The sequence below is a fragment of the Tenrec ecaudatus genome, chromosome 1 (genome assembly GCF_050624435.1).
Source record: "Tenrec ecaudatus isolate mTenEca1 chromosome 1, mTenEca1.hap1, whole genome shotgun sequence".
Taxonomy (NCBI): Eukaryota; Metazoa; Chordata; class Mammalia; order Afrosoricida; family Tenrecidae; genus Tenrec; species Tenrec ecaudatus.
In genome coordinates, this window is record NC_134530.1 from 302,538,868 (window position 1) to 302,566,581 (window position 27,714).

At 50.3% G+C, this 27,714-nt stretch overlaps 1 protein-coding gene and 1 pseudogene across 5 annotated transcripts in view; one reads left to right on the top strand and one right to left on the bottom strand.

The window, feature by feature from the left end:
- The window catches only part of SIRT5 (sirtuin 5), a 35,786-nt gene that overhangs the window by 5,247 nt on the left and 2,825 nt on the right, over positions 1-27,714 (bottom strand). For 3 of the 5 annotated variants that reach the window (XM_075532460.1, XM_075532459.1, XM_075532461.1), the window contains exons 2-8: positions 24,551-24,700; positions 15,495-15,628; positions 12,636-12,861; positions 11,168-11,255; positions 8,941-8,994; positions 7,241-7,364; positions 5,815-5,930 (exon numbers count right to left, since the gene is read on the bottom strand). In XM_075532460.1, the coding sequence (XP_075388575.1) occupies positions 5,815-5,930; positions 7,241-7,364; positions 8,941-8,994; positions 11,168-11,255; positions 12,636-12,861; positions 15,495-15,628; positions 24,551-24,665 (857 nt within the window). In that variant the 5' untranslated portion in view covers positions 24,666-24,700. The remainder of the gene's footprint in view (positions 1-5,814; positions 5,931-7,240; positions 7,365-8,940; positions 8,995-11,167; positions 11,256-12,635; positions 12,862-15,494; positions 15,629-24,550; positions 24,701-27,714) is intronic. The other 2 variants (XM_075532462.1, XM_075532463.1) reach the window with 1 other exon arrangement.
- LOC142437496 (ATP synthase F(0) complex subunit C2, mitochondrial pseudogene) lies at positions 15,747-16,225 on the top strand (annotated as a pseudogene).

Sequence of the window (27,714 nt, forward strand, 5' to 3'; positions counted from 1 at the left end):
GCTGACTAAGGAACAGACCGTCAAGTGCTCATCTATAAATTCAGGTTGAAGTTGAGGAAAACTAGAACCAGTCCATGAGAACCAAAAGACAACCTGAAGGTCATTGTGCCGAAATTTCAACAGATTTGCCACACTGAACATTACTCAGCAAAGACCTTACACGCAGTGGGAGGACATCAAGAACATCCCACACGAAGAAAGCCAAAGGTCATTCGAAAGACAGGAACGAAAGAAAAGACCAGAGTGGATGTCAGAAGACGGTCTGAAATCTGCTCTTAACTGTAGGGTGTGGGAGAAATGATAAAGTCAAAGAGAGAAACAGAAAAATGTAAGGGGCAGCCAGAGAAGACAAAATAAAGTATTACATGGCGTGGCAGTTACATAAGCTGATGTCAAATTGCGAAGGGGCGGCGTCTAGCCTGGCAATCAGATCACAGCTTAATGACCGCATTTGGAGGCACGGAGGAGATACATAGCTCGCTGGAAGCCAATCTCTCTGCTCTGTCTTCCTGCTGACAAGCCCTATGGAGCGATGCTGATAGAGCCACTGCCCTGGAGCTGGAGGAGCCACGTGGAGACCCCTGCCAGCACTGCAATGCTTCCACTGCCACTGGGTCCACAAGACTTCCCACCCACTGGCCTGTGAGCTTCCAGCACGCGGCATCATTGTAGGTGTTTCGTGAGCCTGAAGAGGAATTTAGAGATCGGCATCTGACCTAAGGGCTAATAATATTGGACTTATGGGCTTGATCTGGACTGGGCTGGCATGCTTTCTTAATATACAATTACTCTTTGATCGAACGTTCTCTATTTCACACATACGAGTCTCCCTAGATTTGCTTCTCTAGTCTATCCCAACTAACACACAAGGAAGCAGCAAACACCTAGCCCGGAGTGAAAAAGCCCTAAAGGAAGCCCTTGAGCAGATCTCAAGCTGAAGGAAATGAAGAAGACATTCAAGCTTGGAGTTGTAACATCAAGGGATTCTACAGGCAAAACGGTGGACAATAAGGGAAGCAAAGAGAGACGGTGGAAGGAATACACACAGGGATTGTGCTAAGAAGAATTGGTCATCGTACCACCCTTTCAAGAAGTAGCCTATGATCACGAGCCAATGGTATTGAAAGAAGAAGTCTAAGATGCGCTGAAGGCACCAGTGAAGGAAAGGGAAAGAAAAGCCAGTTACTGACTGAGCGCAGCTGAACTGCGGTCAGGAGGATGCAGTGCGGGCAGCGCCCGTCTGTCTAGAACAAGAAATCTGGATGACTGCTCCCTGGCCAACCGAGTTGAAGAAGTCTATGTTTGTGCCCCTTCTAAAAAAAAAATTACCCAACAGAAGTCAGAAATGATCATTCACATCACACGCAAGCCAAAGCTTTCTGAAGACCGATGCGGTACCCCCACGAGGAGCGGCCAGAGATGGGAGCCATGTTCCACGAGCATGTGAAACAAGGAGTCTCACTGCTGACGTCAGATGGGTCTTGGCTGAAAGTAGAGACCAGGGAGATGTCCACTTGTGCTTTACTGATGAAGCGTAAGTCTTCAACTGTGTGCGTCACGGCAAGGAATGGGAATTCCCAAACACTGCATTGTGCTCCTATGGAACCTGGACAGAGACCCAGAGGCAATTGCGGAAACAGAAGAAGGGGATCCCACAGAATCAGGAAAGGCGTGTGTCATGGTTGTCACTGCACCGTATTTATTCGATATGTATGCTGGACTACATGAAGGTTGGAAGATGCCTGACTAATAACACTCAATGTGCACATGACACAATCTTGCTTGTGGACTGAGGCACTTGCTGATGAAAATCAAAGACTGCAGCCTTCAGTGTGGATTGCACCTTAATGTAAAGAAAACCAAACAAAACTTCTCACAACCGGATCAAGAGAAATCTCATAATGTATGGAGAAAAGGTCAAAGCTGTCCAGAGCTTCATCGTATGTGGATCGCCCTGGAAACAGCCGTGAAGAACTCAGACAAGGCACTGCACTGGGCCAGTCCACCGTGCTAGAGCTCTCGAGAGGGCTCAGGAACAAAGATGTCATGGTGAGGACGGGGGTGTGTCTGCCCACGGTGTTTTCAATCACATCAAACTGGAAAATGACCACGCAGGAGTAGAGAAGAAGTGATGTCTTTGAAAGATGGTGTTGGTGGAGAATATTGAATATCCCAAACCCAGGGATCCCCAGAAGAACAAACAAATCTGGCTTGAAGACGTGCAGTCAGAACGTTCTCTGGGATGAATGGGAAAACTTCGACTCAGGCTCTTTGGACATGGTTTCAGGAGAGACCAGGCACTGGAGAAGGACATCGTGCTCAGTGAAGAAGAGCTGCAGCAACCAAGAGGACAACCTGGAAGGAGATGGACTGACACCGTGGCGGCAACAGTGGTCTGAAACGTAACAACCATGATGGGCAGTAGACTGGGCAGTGTGTTGTTCTCGTGTATGTAGGGTCATTTTGAGCTGGACCTATCTTGATAGCACCTAACAATGACAATAACAACATCTCTAAACAGTGAGAAGTATTACAATTAACACTGAGAAGTGAACATTACCCTGCTCTTCAGCCAACTAGAATAAAAGGCACAGAAGACAAAAAGCTAGCTACAAAGTCAACAAGAAACATGTTTCCCCCCAAGGGCAATCTGTAAGGTGTCCTAATAACTCTTCTCCTTGACTCACTGGGGAATCTTGTTTCTCTATAATCATCAACTCTCAGAAATTGTGCACTCTGAGAATCTATGTCATCTTTGCTCTGTGGACCAGCTGGTGGGTTTGAACCACCAATCTTTTGGCTAGCAGCTTAGTGTTGAACCACTGCGCCACAAGGAGGCAACATGAAGGCAGGACGCAGACTGTAGTTGACTGACGTCACGTGTGGAAGGCAAAGAGTGAGAGGGAGCGGAGCCCCCCGGGGAAGGTGGAGGGTCAGCCCATGGCCTATTGTGGTTCCTTGTGAAGACTTGGAGCCGAGGCGGTCTTCTCACTACCAGAGAGAATCGCCTAGGAAGTGGAGAGGAACCCTGACAAAGTACCACAGAATCTCACGAGGGCCACCCAGACGTGCGGCCCCTGAGCAAAGTAATGACACGAGGTTTGGGTGGCATTTTATCTTTTCTGTATTACATCTACTTACTCGTTATTTATGTCCTACCTTGTTCCTAGGAACTAAAAAGACTTAGAAGGACATCGACAAGGAACTAAAAGTGTGGAGACAACAAACAGTGAATGGGCCTCCACCTATTAATAAGCGCAATTCAGCCACACTCGGACCATCTTTCCTTTACCATCCAGGGCGCTCCAGTTCGGTGATGCCGCCCCCTGCGGGGCATCCGAGGAATGCGGGGCGGGGCAAGGTGAGGCTCAAAAGCAGTTACCTACACTTTATACTGGATTGCGGGCTATCGTATGCAGTAGAACAAACCAAACTCACTGCCATCCAGCCGATGTCAGCTCATAGTGACACCACAGGGCAGGGCAGGACTGACCTTGTGAGTTTCCAAGGCTGTAACTATTTATTATTATTATTAATTGGTAGTTAATACATATATCATCCCATAGTTCAGTCACGCCAAGCAGAGGGATACAACTGCTACCACAGTCAGTTTCCAAACCTTCTTTTTCTACATGGACTCCTTACCATCATCTCCTTTTTACCACCCCCCAACCCCCCCCCCCCGCCAACAATGTACCCACCACCACCACCAAAAGTCCTTATTCTACTTGCTGTCCCTAGAGGCTCATCAATCCAGGGTTCCATATACTGAAACACGAAAAAGGATATAACACAACTTCAATGACATGACACCTCTGATATATAGCCTAACATGAACAAACAAAAAAAACCCCACAAAAATACAGAACGTGTTGAAGCCCAGATCAGGTCTAGCGTGCGGCAGAGGGAGGATTAACTGACAAGGTTTTAACTGGTCAAGTCAGGTTTATGGCTTTGATCTTCTACACTCATCTCTCCAAGGCCCTCTCCTCCCCTCCCTCAACTGGGGATGGAGGAAGTTCACTGAGGCGTGTTTCCTGTGTAGTCCCACAAATGACTCTTGGGCTCCCACTGCCATCTATTGCCTTCTGCACACCGGATTCGCACAATTTAGCCTCTGATACCAATCCCTCCTTTGACTTCAGATTAGATGGATTATCATCCTTTGATGACTGATGATGGCGTGCTTCTTCCATGTGGACTCAGTTGGCATCTCACTTAGATTGCTGCTTGTTTGGAGACAAGCCTTTCAGACCCGGATACTATTTTATCTGATAGTCGGCACCATCTAATTTATTGGCCACAGTCTTCAATAGCACCCATATCTTCTGTGTTCCCTTCCTGAGGGCGAGTATCGAGCAGGGCCGTAATAGGCTGTATCTCTTCATGGGAGTTAAAGGCCCCATCTTTCTTCCATGGCTATATGGTTCAGAAGGCTTTCAGGGCCAGACGGGACCTGAGTAATTCTTTTTCTGAAAGAGGGCGGTGGGCCAAATATGTTTGTGGACCTATGTTTTACATGAGTTTTATATGGTAAATTTCAAGAAACCGTTTGAACAAATGTCTGTGGTCGCTATGTTTGTGAAATGTGTTGCTATTTAGTTGGCTTCCACATTGCATTTAACACGTTCTTGAGCTTCTCGTTTTTCATTTTTCCAGTGAAAGAATGGGAGCAAGAAGAGGCTGCCTCCTCTCAGAAAAACAGGCGGTCTCTGGCACTCGGGGTGGGGGGGAAGGGGGGGAGTTGCTCTCAGTTGGGATGGACTAAGTAGCAGCGGGTTTGGATTTTTGGACTGCTACAGAAATTAACTTTTTTTTTAATGTCAAGGGTAAGGGAAAGAAGAGAGTAAAGCAGGCAGAAAGCTCTGCATTGGGGCAGTGGAATGGGACTAAACGTGGACACCGCGGTGACACACACAAGCTTAGAACCAGAAGACACATGGCCCCGAGGCAAAGGCTCCTGGTAGCTGGGCCAAAGGGGCGTTTCCCCAGCCTCACCCTGACGAGGCTCTGCTCTGGGATTTCCCAGGCTGCCGTAGTGGGAATCTCACTTACCCACATCTAACTGCCATGACTGACTCCCATGTTTTAAAAAGACAAGGAATTCAAGCAGTGCTTTCCAAATTCAAGAAAATAAAGGCCCCACTGGAAGCCCCTGTGACAAGACCCAGCCCCTTTGATCCCCTTAGCAACACCTGGTTTTTCTCTAAGTGCGTCTTCAGATCAAAAGAGGAATGCGTCTGCTGTGTATTTTCTTAAAAAAGAAAACATGTCTCCTCCCTGGGGGTCGGTTAACAGAACAGTGGGTGAAGGGAGATGTCGGACAGTGTTAAGACATGACGAAATAATCATAATTGATTAATTATCCACGGGTGGGAGGGGGAAAATGAGGAGCTGATATCAAGGGCTCAAATAGAAAACAAATGTTTTGAGAATGATGATGGCAACAAATGTACAAACGCGCCTGACACAATGGATGGATGGATTGTGATAAGAGTTGTATGAGCCCCCAATAAAATGATTTAAAATAAAAGAGAAGTTAAGGGCACATAGAGCCTCAGCTTGTGTCCTCTTAGGAATTTTATGTAAATGCTCAAAACTGTGGAATGATGTTCATACAGTATGATTTGTACTAGAAAAACAGAAACAAAGTGCTCCCCCTCTCCCCCTGTACCCCCACCTCCAAAACCCCCTGAAAATAATCCAAATGCCCAGCAGGATTGGAATAAAATGTATTTTTTTTAAAGAAGAAAATATGTTTAGACGATCGTGTCCAAAGGACCCCGCCCCTTCAGTCCCTCATAGCGCCCATACCTGAATCTGTCAGTGGCGGGGGTGGTTTCCATGTTAAATTCGGCCACAGGCACTCCCCGGGCAGACACTTGAGGGGCAAACATGGCGGCCGGATAAACCACGGAGGAGGTGCCCACCTGCGACGCACACCAACAGAAATGAACAAATGACCACACGATGGGGAACAGAAACCCTTTGTAGGGCACCTTTTGTGAACTCGGGTCTGCGGTGGGAGGTGGGCAGTGGGAGGGGAGAGGGCAGCCGGGCTGGGTGGGCCGCTGAGGAGTGGACAGAGGACAAGGGGGAGTGAGGAGGCGTCCTCGAGACAAACCACTAACCTCGGGGAAGAACGTGCAGAAGAGCTCTGCAGAGGGACGCAGTGGCCAAGAGATTTGTGGGGTGCATGGGTTTTTCCCCCCGTGTTTTTAAAGTTATACAAGTAACCTAGGTTCATTCCTTTTACTTAAAAAATAAACCAATCACCCACAACCCTGCTGCGGGATCCATTCTAACTCCTACCGAGGGACTAGTAACTCCTATTGAGGGACTTGTAACTCCTACCGAGGGACTAGTTACTCTCACCAAGGGACTAGTAACTCCTACCAAGGGACTTGTAATTCCCAGCGAAGGACTAGTAACTCCTACCGAGGGATTGCGCTTGGTAAATCGGCTGCACAAGACCTCTTTCAGAGGTGAAATAGCAAGGATGTCACTTTGAGGACTTAGGTGGAGCCAACCCGGGCCGTGGGCTTGTAGGGCCCATCATCCGCACGGGGAAGTTGGGTACCAAATAAGGAAGACCAAAACAGAACGGATGCCCTTGAATCAGGGTGCTGGTGAAAAATACTGAAAGTACCCTGGGGGCCAGAGGATGAATCTTCCTTGGGCGAAGTTCAACCAGAATGCTCCTCAGAAGCATTTTGGCTATGCACGGCATGTTACCCGGAGACAGCAGTGACGCCGTACTTGGCCTTGCAGAGGGCCGGGGCAGAGGAGGGCCCTTGAGGGGATGGGCGGCCGCAGTGGCTGCAGCAATGGGTCAGGCCCCGCGGTGGCCGTCGAGGTGACCAGGAATGGGCAGTTTTCTTTCTGCTCTCCAGGGTGCTGCTGCGAGTTGGGACCTGCTCGCTGGCACCTACCCACAATCTGCAGTTTAACGAGGTGGCATTTTGAAAACAAACCATTTATTTTAAATGGTGTATTTTCAAAAGGTTTTGAGAAGCCCGGGGAGACAGCACACGCTCTTGTGCGTTCGTATTTTCAAGGGCACCGTCGGATGGCTTCGATTTCATGTAAGACAGGGAGAGCAAGAAGGCTCTCAACAGGGAGGGCGAGGAGGAGGGTGGAGAGAAGGAAGTTAGGAAGGGAAACTGGAGAGAGAGGGAGGCAGGGAAGCGCCACCATGAACTCCAGCCCAATCCTGCAGATCAGGGGCAGCGGGACCTACCACGAGACATAAGTCACAGCCCGCGAGCTCTCGTTCCACCTGATCCAGAATAGCCGGGTCCAGGTTTTCTCCGAACCACACCACGTGGGGCCGCAGCAGGCCCCGGCACCCCGCCTCTTCACACCTGTCAGAGGGGTCATCATTAAACAGGCCCTGAGCCCTGCACAGGCCGAAGCTCTGCCAGGGGGCCCAGAAAATAGTCCCCAGCGGCCCCAAGAGCCATCTGTCCAGAGAGGCCACGTCCACACCCCTTTGCTCCACAGCCGCTCCCTCCCAGCCCACAGGAGCCTGCCCTGCTTCGAAGCATTCATGTCAACTATCGCGTGGAGTTCATTTCACTGGTGGGTGTGCTAGAAGCTACTTCATTCATAGATGCCTTTCAGCTAAGATTGCAGGTGTCCAGCTAATCGGTGCTCTCTTTCCCATCCCACCTCACCACGGCGTCGCTGGCACAGCTGGGAGGACACTACATCAGGCCTGGCCCTTAAACACCCAACAGCCTTTCTTTTGGGCCCCCAGGGGCCACCTCTGTTTTCTGATTCGCCGCTCTCCATGGCCCCCATTCAAGAGCGCTGACTGCTACGGGTCACCAGCCACTCCCCTAGCTCTGGGTTGTCCAACAGAAGCCTTTGCTAAAATCATCTCCCCAACACTGCTTTTGTCACATTCATCTCTTATTCAGACACCCCTGAACGCCCTTTTGGATTGAAACTTTAGAATGTAGTAGTGAAAATTCTTATTAAGAATAAAAAAGGGGGGGTGAAGGGAGACATCGGACAGAGCAGGATACGACAAAATAATAATTTATAAATTATCAAGGGCTCATGAGGGAGTGGGGAGCAGGGAAGAACGGGAAAAATGAGGATCTGATGCCAAGGGCTTAAGTGGCGACCAAATGCTTTGAAAATGATGAGGGCAGAGAATGTGCAGATGTGCTTTACACAACTGATGTATGTCTGGATTGTGATAAGAGTTATATGAACCCCTAATAAAACATTAAAAAATATAATAAATTCCAAAAAAAGAATTTAAAAAGGGGTGGGGGCTGAGAGCGGACCTCTGCTAATATATGCAGCCCCCATTGCCAAGTTACAATGGATGTCACATATTAAACGCTCTGAGTTTAATAGAGTGCTTCTGAATTTGGGGGCATGTAGAACCTTTTTTTTGCAGGTAACACCTATCAACAGCACATGAAACTAGAGCTCTGTGAAACAGTATTGGGTGCACCCTTTTTAATATTTGGTTTTGAAAGACAGCCATAAATGTCATTTCTAGGTTGCTTAATATCTCTGTCTCTCTCTCTCTCTCCTCCCCTCCCTTCCTCACTCCCTGCTTGGTCCTGTAAGATGCTTTTGCCGCCCCGCAACACTGTTCCGGTGCCCCATTAAGGGCACTAGCTCCATCCCACTGTGGGAGACACTGAGCTCCAAGAAGCCAGCTGGCTGCCCCGTGCACACTGGGGAAGCCACTGCAGCAGGGCAACCTCAGAACTTTCCAGGCCCGCAATTACCCCTTCGCCCACAAAGCAGCTCTCCTACCCCGCTGGGCTGAGGACCCACCAAGCCTTAGCCTCATCGTTTTGTCCCAATTGTGCATCTTTCTTCTTTAATGGGTCTCTCACCAAAGACATTCGTAGGTGACTCCTAAGTTTGCTTTTCTGCATTTTGAAAGAACAGAGGCCAAAGCGTTTTACACACCGGGGAAGTTTTTCGACGGGGATCCTGGCATCTTCCGTTTCAGGTTCTGCTGCACTGCAGTAAGTATTACGGGGGAAATAAAATCATGCCATCAGTACATACAAAGACCAAGGAAATAAAATGACCCAGTAAGCCTGCCTGTTGCCTGGCAGTCTGTGGTCCCAGGCGTCGTAGCCGCACAGTAGTTACACACTGGGCTGCTCACAGCAAGGCCAGCTGCTTGAAAACACCAAACACTGTGGGAGGAAGACGAAGCTTTCTGCCCCCATTACGATGTACAGCCTGAGCACGCACAGGGGCACTCTGCCCTATCCTGGAGGGTCGCTAGGAGCTGGCGTCGACTTGATGGCAGCGAGTTGGCTTTGATTACATGGCTCAAGGGCATGATGAGTTGGAACCAACTCAGTGGCAGCGAGTTTGTTTGTGTTTTGGTGATGTGGTTCCAGACTCCTAATGAATGCTACCTTAGAAGGATCCCTGGGGGTGTAGTTAATGACACCTTGGGCTCCTAACCACAAGGTCAGCGGTTCAAATACAGCAGCTTCTTGCCAGGAGAAAGAGCAGGCTCTCTGTTGTGGTCATGATGGACCCCCAGGGGGCAGTTCTCCTCTGCCCTGGTGGAGGGTGACTACAGGGTGGACTCGAGTCAGCGGCGTTGGGTTTGGTTGTGGTGAAGGTTTCCTTTAGGAAGCGGGTCCCTGGTAGTGCCGGGGTTACTTGTCGGCGAACCGAAACAGGCTGTCGGCTCCGGTAAAGACTGCAGCCTGGGGAACGCTATGGCGGGCCCTACTCCGCCCTGGAGGGCCACTGCGCAGCCAGCCAACTACAGTCCACGGTGTGCTGTTGCATCGTCACTTAGAAGGGCCCTCAGCAACTAGTCACCGGTGGTTTGACCTCAAGGGAGGAACACTGTATGGGGGCGGGGGCGGGGGGCCATGTGCTAGGAGGGATTCAGGGTTTGCCTTGTATCCAACCCAGGCCTGCTGCTGTTAAATCAACTCTGACTCCCAGAGGACAAGGGGACAGAGGGGACTGCCCCAGAGGGTGTCCACGCAGTCATCTTTTTGGAATCAGTCTGCCTCTTCTTTCTCCTGTGGAGCAGCTGGTGGGTTTGAACTGCTGGCTTGAGCGGGCAGTTAATTGCTTCAATGCTGTGCCACCAGGGATCCTTGTATGCTTTATTTTAATTTGAATCTTTTGCAGTGAGATGGTATTAATGTATTACTTGTATAATCTTCTATAGCGATTAACAATGACTAAGGAAAATTATTCTCAATATTCAGAGTCTATGCTCAAATGTTTCCTTAATTATAGTAATATAGGTTGATTGAAATATAAAATTCATAAACAGCTCTTTATAAAATTTTTATAAACATTTCTTTATAACAAATTATAAAGAAATAAAAATTAATTGTGTAGCGTCTATTTGAGGGGATGAAAGACCATGCTTTTGCATCTAACACACCCACATAAAGATCATGTATGTACCATGCATTGCACTCACATGAAATTACTGCCTACGGGGGTTCACTTTGTGAAAAAACATATGACATAAACAGTAGTTGTGTAAAAATACGATAGGTCTAGAGGATGGTTGTACAACATTAAAAAACAAAGAAAGAACGACTCACAGCCACTGAGTCAATTCTGACTCATTATGATCCTTTAGGACTGGGGAGAGCTGCCCTTGTCAGTTTCTGAGACTCTGTAGTGGAGTAGAAAGCCGCCTCTTTCTCCGCAGAGAGGCTGGTGATTGCGAACTGCTGACCTCGCAGTCAGCAGCCCAATGCATAGCTCACTGTGCCGGCGGCGTGCCCTAGCATACCAGGCTCAGTGCGACTGCTGGCACTGAATTGTACACTTTTAAAAGGCACATTTTTATTGCAATGACAATTTTTTTTCAAAAACCATCCATAATCGTGCCTCTCATAATAACCCCTGGTAAGATTTTGTTGTGTTTTCTTCTACTCTTTTATCCGTGTGTGTGTGTGTGTATGTGTGTGTGTGTGTGTGTGAAGTCAGGATTAAACTGTGGATAGTTTCCTATCCTTGGTTTTAAACATAGTAACTGCCAGGTTTTTGGTGTAGCACATGACTATCCTGTATCTGGTCTTATTTCTCATAGATATTCACAGGTGTCTTGGATTAACTTTCAATTCCTTTACAATTGGGTTCAACTTTCAGGAGAAAAACAACATCTATTTATTCTGAAATGCAGCATACATACCCTTTTCCTGATAAAGCTGGACAAATTGGACTCTTGTAATTCTCGGCCACGTTTCCACAAGAGGTGCACTGAGTTTTAAATAAACTACCTGAAAGACACAAATCAGGCGAGTCCAGGTCACGGTATAGTCAAGAGCGATGGTCTCCATGTCTAAATGGGCCTAAAACAGCGTTTAAACCTCCGCTTCAGCAGCATGCTTACCCTAGGAATCATGGGAAGACAAAAGCATGAGACCCCACTGAGAAAGCCAGGCTCGCATGCCCCCACGGAGTTGGCAGTCAGGATCGGAAGGAGGCAGGTGGGATTGCTAACCACACCCTAATATGTTGCCAATGCCCTCGGAGTGACGGTCAGGTGGGTAACAAGTGGGCAGCAGGGTGGAGGAAACCCCACCTAAAGCTAAGGGCACGGTTTCCTAACTATGAGGCTGAAAAAGACTGGGATGTGCTTCCCAAGCTTTGATTTCAGGAAGTGTGAGTCTAGTCCTCGAGAGCAGCTCGGTAAACAGAGTTGCGCAGTGAGGACTACCCCGTATGAGCCATTCCTTGATACTGTGTCGCCGCCCTCTGCAGCCCCCGTTGACTGAGCTCTGATGGTGGCTCTGGCTCCGTGATTGAGGGCTCGTGGCTCCTCGGTGTGGACTCGAACCTTCAGCCTTTGGGTTAACAGCTAAGTGTACCCCCCAGCAGGGCACACATCACAGTGAGCATCCCTTCTTCTGCTGCTACGGCTCCATGGGGGCGAGCTTTCGCTGGCTCCTTACACGCAAATGTTCCGGAGACTAAGACAGAATGTAGGGAGGATGCGGGGGCCAAGCTGGGAGGGAAAGACGCCGCTCAGGACAAAGAGAGGCCAGGAGGGTTCAAGACAGGCTCTGTGGAGTGCTGGCACCAGCCTGGTGAGCTCGATGCCATGGCGGTCACCGAGCTGCCCGCTCCTGAAGGCGCCAGGATGGAGCTGAAGCACGGCCAATTTGGGGAGGCATGGGGAGACAAAGGAAAGCAAATGGGCACCCTTGCGCATGCTGACGTCTTCCTGTGGCCAGTCCTGCGGTGGCCCAGCTGGCCAGGGGCCCAGCCCTGAGACCCTTCAGCGCAACAAGATGGCACCGCCCACAGAACTCTCCAATGAGGGAGGGTGACATGAGCGTGCCAGACCAGAGCTGTTCAAGTGTCCCGTGCATGCATGCGAGTCACTTCTGGTTGCAATGCAGATTCTGCCTCCGGGGTCTGGGCAGGGTGCATTTCTAGTGAGCTTCCAGGGGGTGCCCAGGAGGCTGGCTGTGGGACCACACTTTGAGTGAGGAGCATGCAGAAACGGAGATGTGACTACAAAGGCAGCGAGCCACTAGGTCCTCCCACCCCCTGAGGTGGCTGCCCAAGGGGCAAAGGCACTGAGGAATGCCACAAGCACCCGGTGGGTGGAAGAGAAGGGGCCAGCGTGGGCTCAAGCCCGGCCCCTCCCTCACCGTGGATTTCCAGAAGGTTCTTGGTGCCGGCCTTGCGGTGCAGCTCGTCGATGTTCTGGGTGATGACCATGACCCTCCGGCCCTGCCCGTGCAGGCGGGCCTCACACTGGGCGATGGCCAGGTGCCCCGGGTTCGGGTCCTTGCTCTGCATGACCTCGCGCCGGTAGTGGTAGAACTCCCACACCCGGGATGGGTTTCGGGCAAAGGCCTGAGGAGTAGCCAGGTCCTGGGGGAGAGAGGAGTGGGGTCAAGGGGCTGAACTCTGGGAAACTGGGGGAGCTCCTTGTTTTCTGCAAGGGCCGTGTGGGGAGGGTGTTCGCTGGGACACACAGCTGCTTTGATGTGAAGCAGGTGCCCGCAGGCAAGACCTGGAACCTGCGTCCCAATCTCAGGGTGACCTGGGGACAGGGGACCACGGGAAGAGCACTTTTTCACTTTGCTAATCGTCACAGAACCTGTCCTGCTGACCCTGCCAGCAAGTTATGCACCTGGAGTGAAACTCACGGCCATCGAGGCAGTGCTGACGCATAGCCACCCCCGGGCGTTTCCGAGAAGGTCACTGTGGATGGGAGTAGAAAGCCCAGGCTTTCTCTTGAGGAGCTGCTGGTGGTTTCGAACAGCTGACCATGCAAACAGCAGTCCAATGCTGAACCACTCCCCGACCCGGGCTCCTCCCACCCATGTAAAATGATACAGAAAGGCGCTGGAATGCACTTCTCTGTGTAGCCCCCAAATGTACACAAATCGCATTTTGAGGTCCCCTGAGGTGAACGTGTGAAATACAACATGCCCAACTGAAGCACAGTTAGAAACTCGGTGCCACTCATTAACCTAACAATAGACGGGAGCCCTGGTGGATCTCGGTTACCACTGTGCTGCTACCTGCAGAGTGAGCAGTTCAAAACCACCTGCCACTCCTCCAGAGAAGGCAGGGCTTTCCCCGCCCCGTCAAGAGTTGCTGTCTCAGAAACCCACCAGGGGAAGCATCCCAGTGCGTGGGCATGACCAGAGGGCAGCGAGGTGAGTGACTTATGGGGAAAATCCATTCTCATTCCATTCCATTTTCCGTGAACTTGTGGAAGCCCTGTTGCACATACGAGGACCCTTGGATATCTAAGGACCTGGATGGCTCTGAAATGAAGCGCTGGGCTGCGACCACAAAGGTTGGCAGTTTGAACCCCCACTGCCCTGCATGAGGAAGCCTTCCCAATTACAGCCGTGGAAACCCGATGCTGTGCTAGAGGACTCGGACTCCACTTGATGGCACAGGGTTTGCTTAGGGACACACACACACACACACACACACACACACACGCGCGCGCGCACATACACAAACAAAATACTGTTATATTAAAGCACAGCTCCCTCTACAGGCATGAGAAGTCTCACTTAGGGCGACACAGAGCTGAGCCCGGGCTGGCCGGGGCTGGGCGGAGCGAGGGAAGCGTGGCGGTGCCCAGAATGTGCCCTGTCTCCATCGAGCAGGGCTGTCAGAGGCATGTGTACTTCTACCACACCCTGCCGAGCGGTACATGAAATGTGAGCAAGTCGACCTCGAAAACTGACTTTCAGAAGCATGCTGCTTCGCGGTCAAATGTGCGTGCCCACGGGGAGCTTGGGTGTACCTGCTTTTACATCACAGGCCTCCCCTCCCCCTCCCGGTGGGTGATGGATGAGGCCAGCCTTTGCTGTGGGCACGGAGAGTCCACACTGTGGCTCCATCACCAGCTCTCCCCACTGAGAATGATCCTGCCTGCCCGTGCGCACTGGCTCGTGTCCCTGGAAAGTGGCTGGAGTCAGACTCATTCCGTTGGCTGCTTTGCCTCCCCCACAAACTCTGAGTGCCCCCCACCCCTCCTCTAAGCTTCTCCCGGTTTCCTCCACAGGCCTCTCCCTCCACACGCTCCCTTCCACCTCATCCCGGTGGCTGCCTCTTTGTCAGGCCCACTCTGTGCTGGCCCCTCTTTGTGGCAGGACCCGAATAGCCCTCTGTTCCTCTCGCTCCTTCTCTCTGAATATCTGAGTCCACAGGCCTGACCTGGAGGGCAGGTCATGCTGAACAATCACTACTAGCCTGAGACCTCACCCAAGGAACGGTTTCACTCGCTCTTCCCGTAATCCTAAATCGCCCACTAAATTGGACGGCATGTACTGAAGTGATTGTCCACCTCACAATGCAAACCTATTAAGCACTAGTATGTGCCAGAGACGATTCGGGGAGCTGTGGCCCGAGCAGACCTACGTCTCTGTCTTCTAGAACTCCAGTGGTTGACAAAGAGAGCGGGCCACAAGGGATTATTCGGAAGGACAGAATAGTCTCTATCAGGACTGTGGGGGTGGTGACACAATGGCAGACATTTGTCAAAGCTCAGTGACACACACCTAACATTGGCTCCACAGCTGTCTACCTTCCAATCTCCATAACAATGAGATTGAAATAAAAAGATCCACACCCACCTGGAATTTGAACATTCTGAACATTAAGCTCCGAGCCTTCGACAATACGACTGTACAGTTTTAACCTGAAAAGATGAGCGTTTTCAAATGGGTAACACTCGACCTCAATTATCTTTAGAAACAGGAATGAATGATGCCGCCTCTCTGGTGCAATGACGAGAAGAAAGCTCACTCTCACGTGCAGACAGGCGAGCCCCCACCTCTGCAGAGGAAGGGGAGCCTGCTAGGCCCGGCTGCCCTGTCCCAGCCAGGGCGGACTTGGCCTGCGCCGGAGTGATCAGGACAAAGGGGCAGAGTGCATTGCAAGCCCTCGCCACTCCCACTCCCACCCCACCCCCAATTTCACAGATGGTCACAGACTCCAGGTCAAGCTGTGAGATCTCACCTGGAAACATTACTCACCTGAGCTTGCCACTTTCTCCAGTAGCCTCCGGCCCCTCTGAACGTCGGGACTCCGCTCTCCGCGCTCACACCAGCCCCCGTCAGGATGACTATGTGCTTTGCTTTTGCAAAAATCTTCCGGAAATCTGCCATATCTAAACAACGGATAAGAATCTTTATCGTAAAATGATAAGGGCAAAGAATGTACAGATGTGCTTTACACAATTGATGTATGTATGGGTTGTGATAAGAGTTGTATGATTCACTCCTCTCTGTCTTCTCTGCACTAGGAGCAGCTCGCCTGCTACTGCCCCTCACCCCCTAAAAATGTATGCCTGCGCCAAATTCATCTCCACCCCTTCCCTGGTCAGGAGCACCTCCCAGCTGCTTAACCGACCACTGTCTGTTTTGGTGCAGAAACGGCCTGAGACACTGACAGAAGAGCACTTCAGCAGCTGGACAGCCCCACGTCCCCTGACCTCACGCATCCCTAGTCGCAGCTTCCAAACCAGCGCTGTCTCCAGAGACATTGACACAGCTGCCAAGTTCATTGGGGCCGGGGCTGCCACAGTTGGAATGGCCGGCTCTGGAGCTGGCATTGGGACTGGTTTGGGAGCCTCGTCATTGGTTATGCCAGGAACCCTTCTCTGAAGCAGCAGCTCTTCTCCTGAGCCAGCCTGGGCTATGCCCTCTCAGAGGCCATGGGGCTTTTCTGCCTGATGACGGCCTTCCTCATCCTCTTGGCCATGTGAAGGAGCCTGCTTCACCTCCCAGAGTTCTCTGTCCCATGCCTCGTCTGCCCTATATGTCTGCTTTCCCTGTACCTCCCCAGGCAGCCCGGGGAAAGAAATTGGCTCAGAGTTTGACAGAGGGAAGACAAATAAATACTGTATTAATTAAAAAAAAAAAGAGTTGTATGAGTCACTAATAAAATGTTTTAAAAAAAAGAATCTTTATCGTGCGATCGAGCATTTGGGTATTTCAATTCCAGGTCGGCTTTCTATGGTCTGAAACTTAGCCTCGTGCCAAGCTACCTGGGTTGACGCACTGCTTCCAAGGCAGTGCCCACTCAGCAAGGCGCAGAGCACAGAGGCCCCTATGGGTTTAGCTCTTGGGGGGATTAGAAAGCCTCCTCTGTCTCCCATGGAGCGGTGGGTCATCTCAAACTGCTGACTGTGTGGTTACCAGCGCAGGGTGTAACCCACATATCACAGGGCTCCCAATAAACACCATTCCCATCGCATGAGAACCGCTTCTCACGAGGCGGACAGCATGTTAGAGGAAACGGGGACTTCACGCATGCAGAATTTGGTCAAATGCAGTCCACCCGCCCGGCCTACTGTACGACCTGAAACCAATCAAGTGCCTCTTGCTCTGAAGCTCTCTACGCCGCCGCCTCCCCTCCCTGTGCAGGGCTGTGATGAAGAGAAGGGACGGTCTGCAGGTTCCTAGGACAGGCCAGCACGGCACGATCACCCGGGGGAAGGGGCGTATCAGCACGGCAGTCTACCTCCCCCACAGTTTGGGAGGCCCCAGGCCCAGCTCAGCGGGTCTGCCGTGTGGGTTTCTCTGGGAGCTTTGAGAGGCAGCTTTCCCTGCACGTTGTCTCTCCCAGCCTCAGGTGAAGGCCGGGAACTTAGGGTCCTTGCTGACAGATCACGCTGACCGCGGCCTCTGTCTTCACAGGGCCACCTCCCCTCCATGGGTGGCTTCGTGTCGGTCTCTTCTCCTTTTACATGGGAAGACTCAAGTGGGACTGGGATCCACCCTACCCGACCTCACTCCAGTATGATCTCACATTACATCTCCGATGAAGACTCAGTCCAGAGAGGTCGGCACAGAGTGGAAGGACTGTGGATTGAACATTTGAACTGGGGATTTGAACACTGTGAACATTAAGCTCTGAGCCTTAGACAATTCGACTTTATAGTTTACAATTCGACGTTACAGCCCCAGCCAACATCCCCCTGTCCAGACAAAAGAAAAAAAGTTGATGGATAGAGCAGGGCGTAAATTCAATATGGCATAGGATCTAATTTTCTCATTTTCATGTGTATATACAATATATAAACTCTTTTGTGTGTAGGTGCATATATACATATGTATATGATCGTTACTGCAGTGTAAGACGCATGCATTGCATCGGGTAAATCTGCACAAGACCTGTGCAGAGTATTGAAAAGTCAGGAAGTTACTTTGGGACTCAGGTGTGCCCGCCCTGAGCCAGGGCATCTTCAATGGCCTCGTAAGCACAGGAAAGTAGGGCACTGAAGAAGAAAGACTGAAGAAGAGTGGCTTTGAACTGTGGTGCTGGAGAACACTGGAAGTACCATGGGCTGCTAAAAGGGCAGGCTGATCTCGCTTGGAAGAAGCCGGTCACAGTGCTGCTTAGAAGCAAGGATGGCAAGACCTGGTCTCCCGTATTTTGGACATTCAGGCCCTCGTCGTGTTGGTACAGTAGAGGAGCCAGGAGACGGGCTGATGCGGTGGCTGCAGCAGTGGGCTCAACATGGGCACCAGTGTGAGGGTGGCGAGGACCATGCAGTGGTTCATCCTGCTGTGCAGACGGTCCCTATGGGTCGGGACGGACTCAATGGCCCCTAACAACCCCAATAATACTAAAGGGTCGATTGCAGAGAATATCTTTCAACTGCTGCTGCTCACTAGTTTCTGATTCTCCTATGATTAATATGCATGACTTAGGTATCAAAAAAGCAATAAAGTCATTATTTAAAAACAACAACAACAACACTATATTGAAGTGCTAACCCCTAAAAGCATGGCCTTGCTTGGAAATATGTTAATGAGGCCACTCCAGAGTAGAATGGGTCCTAAACCTAATTCCTTTTGAACGACACACTAAGGCATGTGCAGGGGACCAGACCACTCATGGACTGGTCTGTGAGCCAAGGAACACCCACAGGGCAGCCTCCTCCTCTAGAGCTCGTCCCAGGATTTGGACTTCTTGCTTCTACAACCGTCAGACACTAAACTGGCATTTTGTTGTGAGGATGGGACTAGGTAACTGAGACAGGAAGTGAACCCCTTAACTGACTGGTCTCCCATCTTGAAGAAATGGGCATCAAAGTCGCCTCCTTGAACGGAGTGAGCCACCCTGGGAGATGGACCAGGGGACATTCGGGTGCGGGGGAGAGGTGCTGGAAGGGAGGCAGCAGAATGTGGGCTCAGAGATCACTGATTTGTTATTGAATGGGCGTGGCCACGTTGGGCATGCCTCGCTGGTGAGGCAGATCTCACTGGCTCCGCCCAGGCTGGTGCACCCGGGTGCAGTGGGTGACTGCTCCGGCTCTTCGAGACACAGTCTGTGTAATGCCCACTGCGTGACTGGGTGGGGGCATGCCAATCAGGTGTCTCAGAGTCTACAGTAGGGATTCGACAATTTTGTCTTCCCACTGGATTTAAAATGAGCCAGCCAAGACACAGGAATGGGTTGGCCTCACTGCCATCAAGAGAGCAGTGTGTCCTCTGAGCCCTGAGGTTCTTGAGTCAGTGCTAAGCCTCCTTGATCCGGGAGACGCGAGACCAGAAGCACACACAGAGGCAGCAGAGCAAGAGCCAGAGCACGAGACACCGCAGGGGGCTTCCCCAAGCAGTGGAGGGAGCAAAACCTTCTGAAGGGAGGCTCATTTGTGGAGTAGGGCGCCTCCAGGCACTCAATCCGGGGGAACTAGGTTTGCTGATTCACGGAGCTAGAGCTGAGTGCCTTCAGGCTGAGGCTACCGGTAGAGTGTCACTCCCTTTGGGCATTTATCGGTGCTATTAAAAGAGCAAGTAACACTTGCTCACGCAAGGCAGAGGCCAAGGGGCCACATGGTTGAAAGGCTGAGGACTAGAAAAGCATCCCTCCCGCCATGGCTGAGAAGAGGTGCTTTTGACCAAAAGAGTTGTAATAAGACGATTAAAATTAAAAAAAAATTTTAAATAGAGGGAAACAATGGAAGCTTTTAGTTGCTATATTGGAGGTCTATGGGGAAAATATATAAATTTGCAAGAAAAAAAATAATTTCTCTTGGAACCTCTTATAGTTCATTGCCTATGCATTACCAAATAAAAAAACTCACTGCTATCTAGTCCATGCCGACTCATAGCAACCCAGTAGGACAGGGCAGAACTGCCCCTGTGGGTGACTGAGATTGTAACCTTCCACAGGAGACTTGTGGTTCCAAACCAGACCTTGGGGATCACAGCCCAATGAGCAACCACGACGTCATCAAGCCTCCTTACTGAACACTGACTGAAGAAAAACAAATGAATAACCAGGGGGGGGGAGGGAAAGAACTGCATCCTGAGCATTTCTAATCCTGAGTTGTAACCTGTTAATTTCCCTAATAAACTCCACAACCTTGAGTACTGTCTGTGAGTACTGTACTCACACTGCAGTGCATTTCTGAAGCCAGCAGAGAAGCAGAGTGCCTTGGGAAGGGATGTTGGTGTCAGCATTGGTGAAGAAGGTTAATGTGCGTGGAGGCATGTGTCAGCCCTGCCTCGTGGGATTCAGCCTTGGGCTGATGTTGACTTTGATTCTCTTCCCTGCTTGTGAAGTCAGAGGTCAGCTGCTGCGCCACACCATTCACACACCCATCCCTCATCCCTGGTCATCCAGGGCTGCACACCAGGTTGGGCCCTGATGGAACATCTCAGTGAAGGCTTGGTCCCTTGCCTTCCCATGGACCACCGGAAACAGGCACCAAGGAGCAAAGGCAGACCCAAAACAAAGCAGAGAGTCCCGGCTCCCTCTCTCCCACGTCCCAAGAGACCTCTGGGACACCATTCTCAGCATCACAAGGCTGAAAGACAGACAGCTCAGATATCCTGCTCTCTTTGCCTATGGCCCAACTGTAATGTTGGGTCAGGGACCAGTCAGAGGAGGAATAGCCTGCCTGCCCAGATCGGATCAGGGGACCACAAATCAATGAACCATTTGCCTTGGCGCCAAACCGAACCGATCAAATAACCACTCTGCCTCAGCATTTTTATGGAAAGAGACTCATTTCGAGCCCCTGAAGCTGAGAATCCTCATCCCTTTCCTCTTTATTTGCCTGCCTGTGGTATCTACCCACCCCCTGTATTGCTTTACCCTCCCCCACCCACCAGCTAAAAACTGGCTCTCCACCACAGATCAGCTGGGGACGTCTTCGGGTCCCCCCAATGGGGGCCTTTGTAGTTAGTCTGAGAGTTCAGGGCTTCAGCCTCTCTCCCTTTCCCTTCCCTCCTCTCCCTCCCTGGCAGCTCAGATCCCAGACTCCCTGCTGCAGTCTGTGAATCCCTACAGGGAAGCTCAGAATGAACTTCTTTTTCTTCTCTAGCCTGGCTTCAGTTAGTCTTTGCTGCGAACTCAATGCCAACCACCATGCCAGCCCTGTAAACAGTGCCTAAGCTCCCCACCTTTACCAGAGGGAACCGCCTGGAACCCCATGGCAACCACCGGAAAACTGAGGCGGGGAAGACCTGGTCTAGGATTAAGACCTGGTCTAGGATTCCGGTTTAGAGGACCTCGTCTCCTAAAGAGCAGGCTGTTGAATAAGAAAATGTACCACTGCGTTTAAAAGGGTATTTACATAAAACCTGGACTCAAACCCTATAAACATCCACAAAGGACTTCACCTCCTCCCATTACCCTGTCTTGGAAGCCTTTTCTCCCCCAAGCTACCATTGAAGACATTCCTAGGAACAACAGAGACACCCTCAAGGCGGTTCTGGGAAAACTGGACCTAGCATACCACGATACTGATGTGGTGCAAGCTCTTTAGGAAGACATTTCTCAACGTCTAGAGGAAAGCACACCAGCCTGTTTTGTGGCTGCCAGCTTGCTGGGCTTTACCTACTTCTTGACACCTCCAGACTCTCCAAGTCTGCCATGCTCAGTTCTGAGCAGGGGGACTGGGTAAAGAGTGGCAGGGAGGGGACGCTGAGGCTCAGTGGGTTATGCCCTGGGCTGCTACCACAAGGCCAGCAGTTCAAACCCACCATTCCTCCTCCGGGGAAAGATGAGGCCGTCGGCCCTCAGAAAGATTCTTAAGTCTCAGAAATGCAGAGGGGCAGTTCCACTAGGTCCCACGACTCGGCACTGACTCCATGGCAGTGGGTTTGTCTTTTTAGCTTTGGGCTCTGTGAGGTAGCCAGAGGCAGAGACCAGGGGCTGTCCCTCCACAGCAGCGGTTCTCAACCTGTGGGTCATGACCCTTTCACAGGGGTCACCCAATTCATCACAGTAGCAAAATGCCAGTGATGAAGTAGCAACGAGAATAATGCTATAGCTGGGGGGTCATAACAACATGAGGAACTGTATGAAAGGGCTGCAGCCTTAGGGAGGTTGAGAACCCGAGAACCACTGCTCTACATGCTAAAGCCTCCCTTCCCCCTTTACAGGAAGTTGGAAACCGATAAAGGCTAGAGGGTATGCACACATTCAGGCCTTTGAGACAGAAAGCCAGTACACTTGGGAGGGCCCCAATCGAAGCCAGGTGAGCTTAATTCAGCCAATAGGACCAACCAGTGCCTTTGACCACGTCTCCCAGCGGAGGGCGCTGAGAAAGTGAGCATCCGAAGCCCAGCTGCTCCTGGGCTGTGCTGCAGTCTCTCTGGCCTCAGGTCTCCACGAGCAGGTGTGACGTGTCCTGAGGGTGCCTGTGAAAGATCTGAAACTTCTATCCTTTATAAGAACTCACCTGGATCACAGAGGTCTATTCAATTCCTAAAAAATCAGATAGTTGGCATCAATCGGTGCTGCTCAGGATGCCCCGTGTGCAGTGGGGCAGCATTGTGCGCCGCAGGGTTTTTAGGGCTGACTCTTTGGGAAGTCGATTGTCAGGTCTTTCTTCGGCAACACCTGGGGTGGACTTGAACCTCCACTTTCCAGTTGGTGGCTGAGCTCCATAACCCTGGGTATCACTCAGGGGCTTCGTTCCCCGGGTTAGACAAAATGTACGGGGGCGGAGAGGTGGGGATGGGGGTTGCACGTTACTAGGGTTGAACCGATTACTGGGCAAAATTGTCCAAAAGTTGGAACTAAATGAAAAAGCGTTCTGTATCTGCTTTCAATGAAGCACCGCCGAACCGGTCCAACTCTGAATCGTTTAATTCTAGACATGTGTTAGCTGTGTGTTCACTGTTGAGTAAGGGACAGACATGGGGGTTTGGAGATGTTTGTCAGTAGTCAAACAAACTATTTCTGCCCAGTAGAAAGTGTCGCTCTCTATTGCCCAGTGGCTGGAGCCCTGGCAAGGTAGTGGTTATACACTGAGCAAGGTTAGTTCGAAACCACCAGGCACGCTGTAGCAGAAAGATGGGACTTTTTACTCCCATAAAGCGTTATGGTCCCGAAACCCGCAGGGCCAGTTCTACCCTGTCCTACAGGGTTGCTACAAGGCAGCATCGATGCGAAGGCAGTGAGAGCAGGATTTCCCTGTGGAATCCTGGGAGCACTGCACTCCCTGTCCTTGGAAGAGAGCCGAGCGCCGAGTTACAGCTTCAGGTACACTGTACAGGGTCCCAGTAGGTCAGAAGGGCTTCCGGACCGTGAACTTGGGATTTATTGCTTTGTAGGACAATCACTAACTTTCCTTGAATACAGAGACTTAAAGGCGTTTCCCGTAAAAAAAAATCATGTGTGATAGGCTCAAATAAATGCACATTGCATGAAATGACCAGTGGGGACCATATCGGACCTCCTCTGGTCCTCCTGTTGCCAAGAGGTCGGCGCCAGCCATGCCTCCACGTCTCCATCCCTCACACTCGCTCGGACACCAACCATTCCTCCCCGGCACGCTCCTTCTATGCTGGGTTCAAGCATGTGCTGCAGCGGTCACGCAAACTCACAGATGACACTCACAGTGACAGGGGTTTAGGGAAGTCAATGGGTCTCCACAAGTCAGGAGCAGCCAAGTGTAAGGCTACAGTGAGTTGTCCACAGCACCACCTCTCCTCAGCCAGCATCCAAGTCGCTCTCTGGTCCTCACTCAGCCTCTCAGTCTCCTGATCCCTGGGCTTCTGCCTCTCTGGGGCAGGAAGCCCGCCTGTCGCTCTGTCTCAGTCCCTGAGCCTCAGTGCTGCTTCTCTCGCTCTGTCCCACGCTCTCCAAGCATAGCCTTTGGTGTCCCGGGTCTCGGCCTCCACCAATTCAGACAGATGTGGAACGCGCTCTTTTGAGGGCCCTGGCCGTTTTCTTTCTCTCTCCTGCTTCAGAGACGGCTCATCCTTACAGCAGGGTGGGGAGGTTGGGGTGGTCATGGAAACTGACCATGCCCCTCTGTCAGTGTCACACATGCCCTGCTTGCATATTCCACCCCACCACTTGGGGGGAGTTACAGAGACTTGGGTAGAAAAGCCATATTAAGAAACTTCACTCCGCCACACATACATTCTAGCACAAGTTACAGACTGTCTAAATTCACTTATCTGTAAGAATACAGTATTACTCAGGTATTTCCCCACTCACTCTGTATTTAAGTTATCATGACCATTTTGGGGATCTTTTGTTTATGTGGGGGGGCATCTTCTGATGAGCAATATATACAACATACAACGTTGCAGTGTGCACTCTGCTGATGGTATTATTCTCAGACGCTAGCTAGCAGGTGTTGATTTTATGACTTCCCGTTCAGCGTACGGCCACATGGCAGGCTATGGCCTGGCCCACCATGAAATCTGGGTGGGGGTTGAATAGCAAGTCCACTCTGACATCTTAAGACAAATGACCTGCACATGTGCCTAATGATTCACTTGGGACCACACTGGGGCCAGCTTCAATGCTGACCAGGCCTATCCAGTGATCTCACTGAGCATTCTATACCGTAAGAAGCACCAGTTGTTAGTGTGAAATGAGGTATTCCAGTGACCTCAGGATCCACCTCAAGACAAAATTGCTGGAACAGAACCCTTCAGAATCCAGGGACTGCCCGGATTAGATTAAATCAGCAAACGACTCAAATAAAATTTTAAAAATTTAAAACACCCTGCCTGGCAGCTACCTCAACATAGACCCTCTGCTCAAAGGGTTAGACCCTTCAAATACTGAATTCTACTGAAGAGGAGATTACAGCCCAAGAGCAACTTACTTGAACTTGGACGAGCCATGGCTGGGCAGAATTTGGCTTGTGCAGAGGCTGGTGACTGCAGTCGGCAAAAGAGCTGAGAAATCAGTCTTCTGGGAATAATCTGGAGAGGGCGCATCTGGATCTCTTGGGAGTACAGAGTATTGAAAGGGACTTTATAAAAAAAAGAAACACAAATATAAACAATCAGAAAGTATTTATATTTCTACAAATACTTAAAAAGGTAGTAACGGTAATGTCCGTACAGAGATCTGGAGCAACCAACTGCTTTGTGTTCTCCTGGCTGCTGGGGCAGCGACTCCCAGTGGGGTTCCCCAGCCAGCAGCAGCAGCAGCAGGGACCCAGAGCGCAATCAACTGTTGTCAGCTGCCGTCCAGCTGTCCTACTCATGGCGACCCCATGCCCAATGGAACAATTGCTGCCAGATCCCCGAGCTGCCGCCACCATCACTCAGACTCTTGTGATACCCAAGCTTTCAGACGTCGACCCCCAGGCCTTTCTTCCTGGCCCGTCCACTGAGACCAGCTCAGCCCCCCAGCAAGGTGGATCCGGTACTGGTACTATATCCATAGAAACATCTTGCGCGAAGATCACTGCAGTTTAGTTAAGGGAAATGTGAGCACTAGGGGGAATTGGGTAAATGGTATTTGGGAGAAAAGTAAGGGGAGGGAACACCAGAATATCAGACCCATTGCCATTGAGTCAATTCTGATCCACGACAGCCCTACTATTATAGATATGAACTGCTCCACAGGGTTTTGGGGTTTTCTTGGCCACAATCTTTATGAAAGCAAATCTCCGGGTCTTTCTCCCACAACTGAACCAAAAATTAGCATCATGATACATGGAGGGGGGAGTTAGGTTATTAAAGGTTCCATCTTCCTTGGATCCATAACCGGCATCCTGGCAGCCGTCAAGAAATGCCCGGATGTGCTGTACTGGGCAATGCTGCTGCAAAGGGCCTTCTCAAAGCCATTCAAGAGCAAAGACTTCACTTTGAGGACTAACGTGGGCCTCGCCAAGCTATGGTGTTTTCAATGACTTCATGTTCACGTGGAAGCTGGGCAGTGACTAACTTTGAGGAGTAACGTGGGCCTCGCCAAGCTATGGTGTTTTCAATGACTTCATGTTCACGTGGAAGCTGGGCATTGACGATGGGAGACCGGAGAAGAAAGGGCGCCTTTGAATCACGGTGCTGGCAAAGAACACTCTCTATACCACAACTGCCAGAAGAACAAACAGATCTCTCTGGAAAGCAGTACATCCACACTGCTCCTTGGATGTGGGCAGGGTGATTCCGTCTCACATCCTTTGGACATCAGGATGGGCCAGTCCCCAGAGCAGGTCATCCTGCCTGGTGGAGGGCTAGCCACAAAGAGCAGACCCTCCGTGGTGGAGAGTCTGTAACAGTGGGTTCAAACACGGCAGCAGCCAGCGTGAGCAAGTGCAGGACAGGGTGGGGTTTCCATAGGAAAGACGGAGGATTGCTAGCTGGTGCCTAACAATAAACAATTTGGTCCCATGACCAACTGAATCCAGAAAATGCTTTTCTTCTTCTATAGGTTTTAAATGCTTTAAAACATTTCTACCTACTGTAAAAGAACTCCAGATAACTCTGAATAATCTATCATATTTCATTTTCAGACTTGGAAGGTAGGCCAGTAAGAACTTAAAATTCCATGCCCAATATCTTTTGGATAGCTGTGAAATGAAGGTGAATCTAAGAAATTAATGGCAGGAAGGTGGAGGGAAGGTGAGGGAGAAATAGGGAACAGATTACAAGGATCTACATATGACCTCCTCCCTGGGGGCAGACCGCAGAGAAGTGGGTGAAGAGAGATGTCAGAGGGTGTAAGATATGAAACAATAATAATAATTTATAAATCAAGGGTTCATCGGGGAGGAGGGAGGAGGGAGGGGGGAAAATGAGGAGCTGATACCAAGGGCTCAAGTAGAAAGCAAATGTTTTGAGAATGATGAGGGAACAAATGTACAAATGTGCTTGACACAATGGATGTATGTGTGGATTGTGATAAGAGTTGTACAAGCCCCCAATAAAATGATTTAATTTTTTTACAAAAAAGAAATTAATGGGAACGATGTGAATTGTAAGGAATGTTAAAATTAGAACTTGTATTATTTGGGTAACATGCAACTAAATTTTTATAGCTTTTTCTAGACAAATGTTTCATTATTGAGAAATGACACCTATACAAAACTGAAAATAATAAATGGAAGTTTTACTGATTTGTGTTTCAACATCTCCAAAAAGCTTCTAAATACTTTGCTTAAAAAATACAATCCACAAGAATGTGGGAAAGGAAGGGGAAGAGACGGTTTTGGTTCCCATCTGATGTGAATTATAATATCTAATCCCATACATATTATGCATGCATACTTAAACTCAAGGATTGTATAGAAATTCCTTCATTAAGTCTTAAGAGGACCAAGCTATGACAAAGTTGGATCATCCAACTGAGGGGACCACCAACACGGCAAGGCCATATGGTATTCCAAAATATTCTAATGTCAAACATTTTACCCACACTTATTCATTTATTCATGACCAATAAGTTATATGTTTTTCGTGTCTGCAGGGGCAGGGAATTATGTAATGTGGCTCTTCGTGCCAATGTCTCTAACTCCCACCAGATAACCTCTTCCTGTAAGAATCTGGTAAGATGGTGGGAAAAGATACTGATTGGATTCACCTATAAGCAATTGTGAACAAGCTTGCCTAATGCCATCCTGCTAGGTGTAAAACGAGCCCTCTGAGAAGCAGGGGGAGTGATTTCATGACAGCAAGAGCTGGTAGAATGCATTCTCTGGACCTGAGAGCCCTGCACAGTGAACCTGCTGGACCCAGAAGGCAGCTGAACTCTCAGAGAAACAGCTACAGAACCAGGAGCCAGAGCACGGAACAGTGTGGTGGCCTTCCCAACCCATGGCTCAAGTCAAGCTGAGTGCTTTTGTACAGGTGGCTAGCTTATGGAGTGGGGAGTCACTGGGCACTTAATTCAGGGAGTTGGATTTGCTGACCCACTGAGCTTGAGTGGGATGCCTTCAGGTTGAGGACTGCAGGGGAGTGGTAGGTCCCTTTGAGTGTGAGATTCAACGAGAACCAGATCTCTCACAAAGAACAGGGGGGCAGGAGGGGCAGAGTTGCA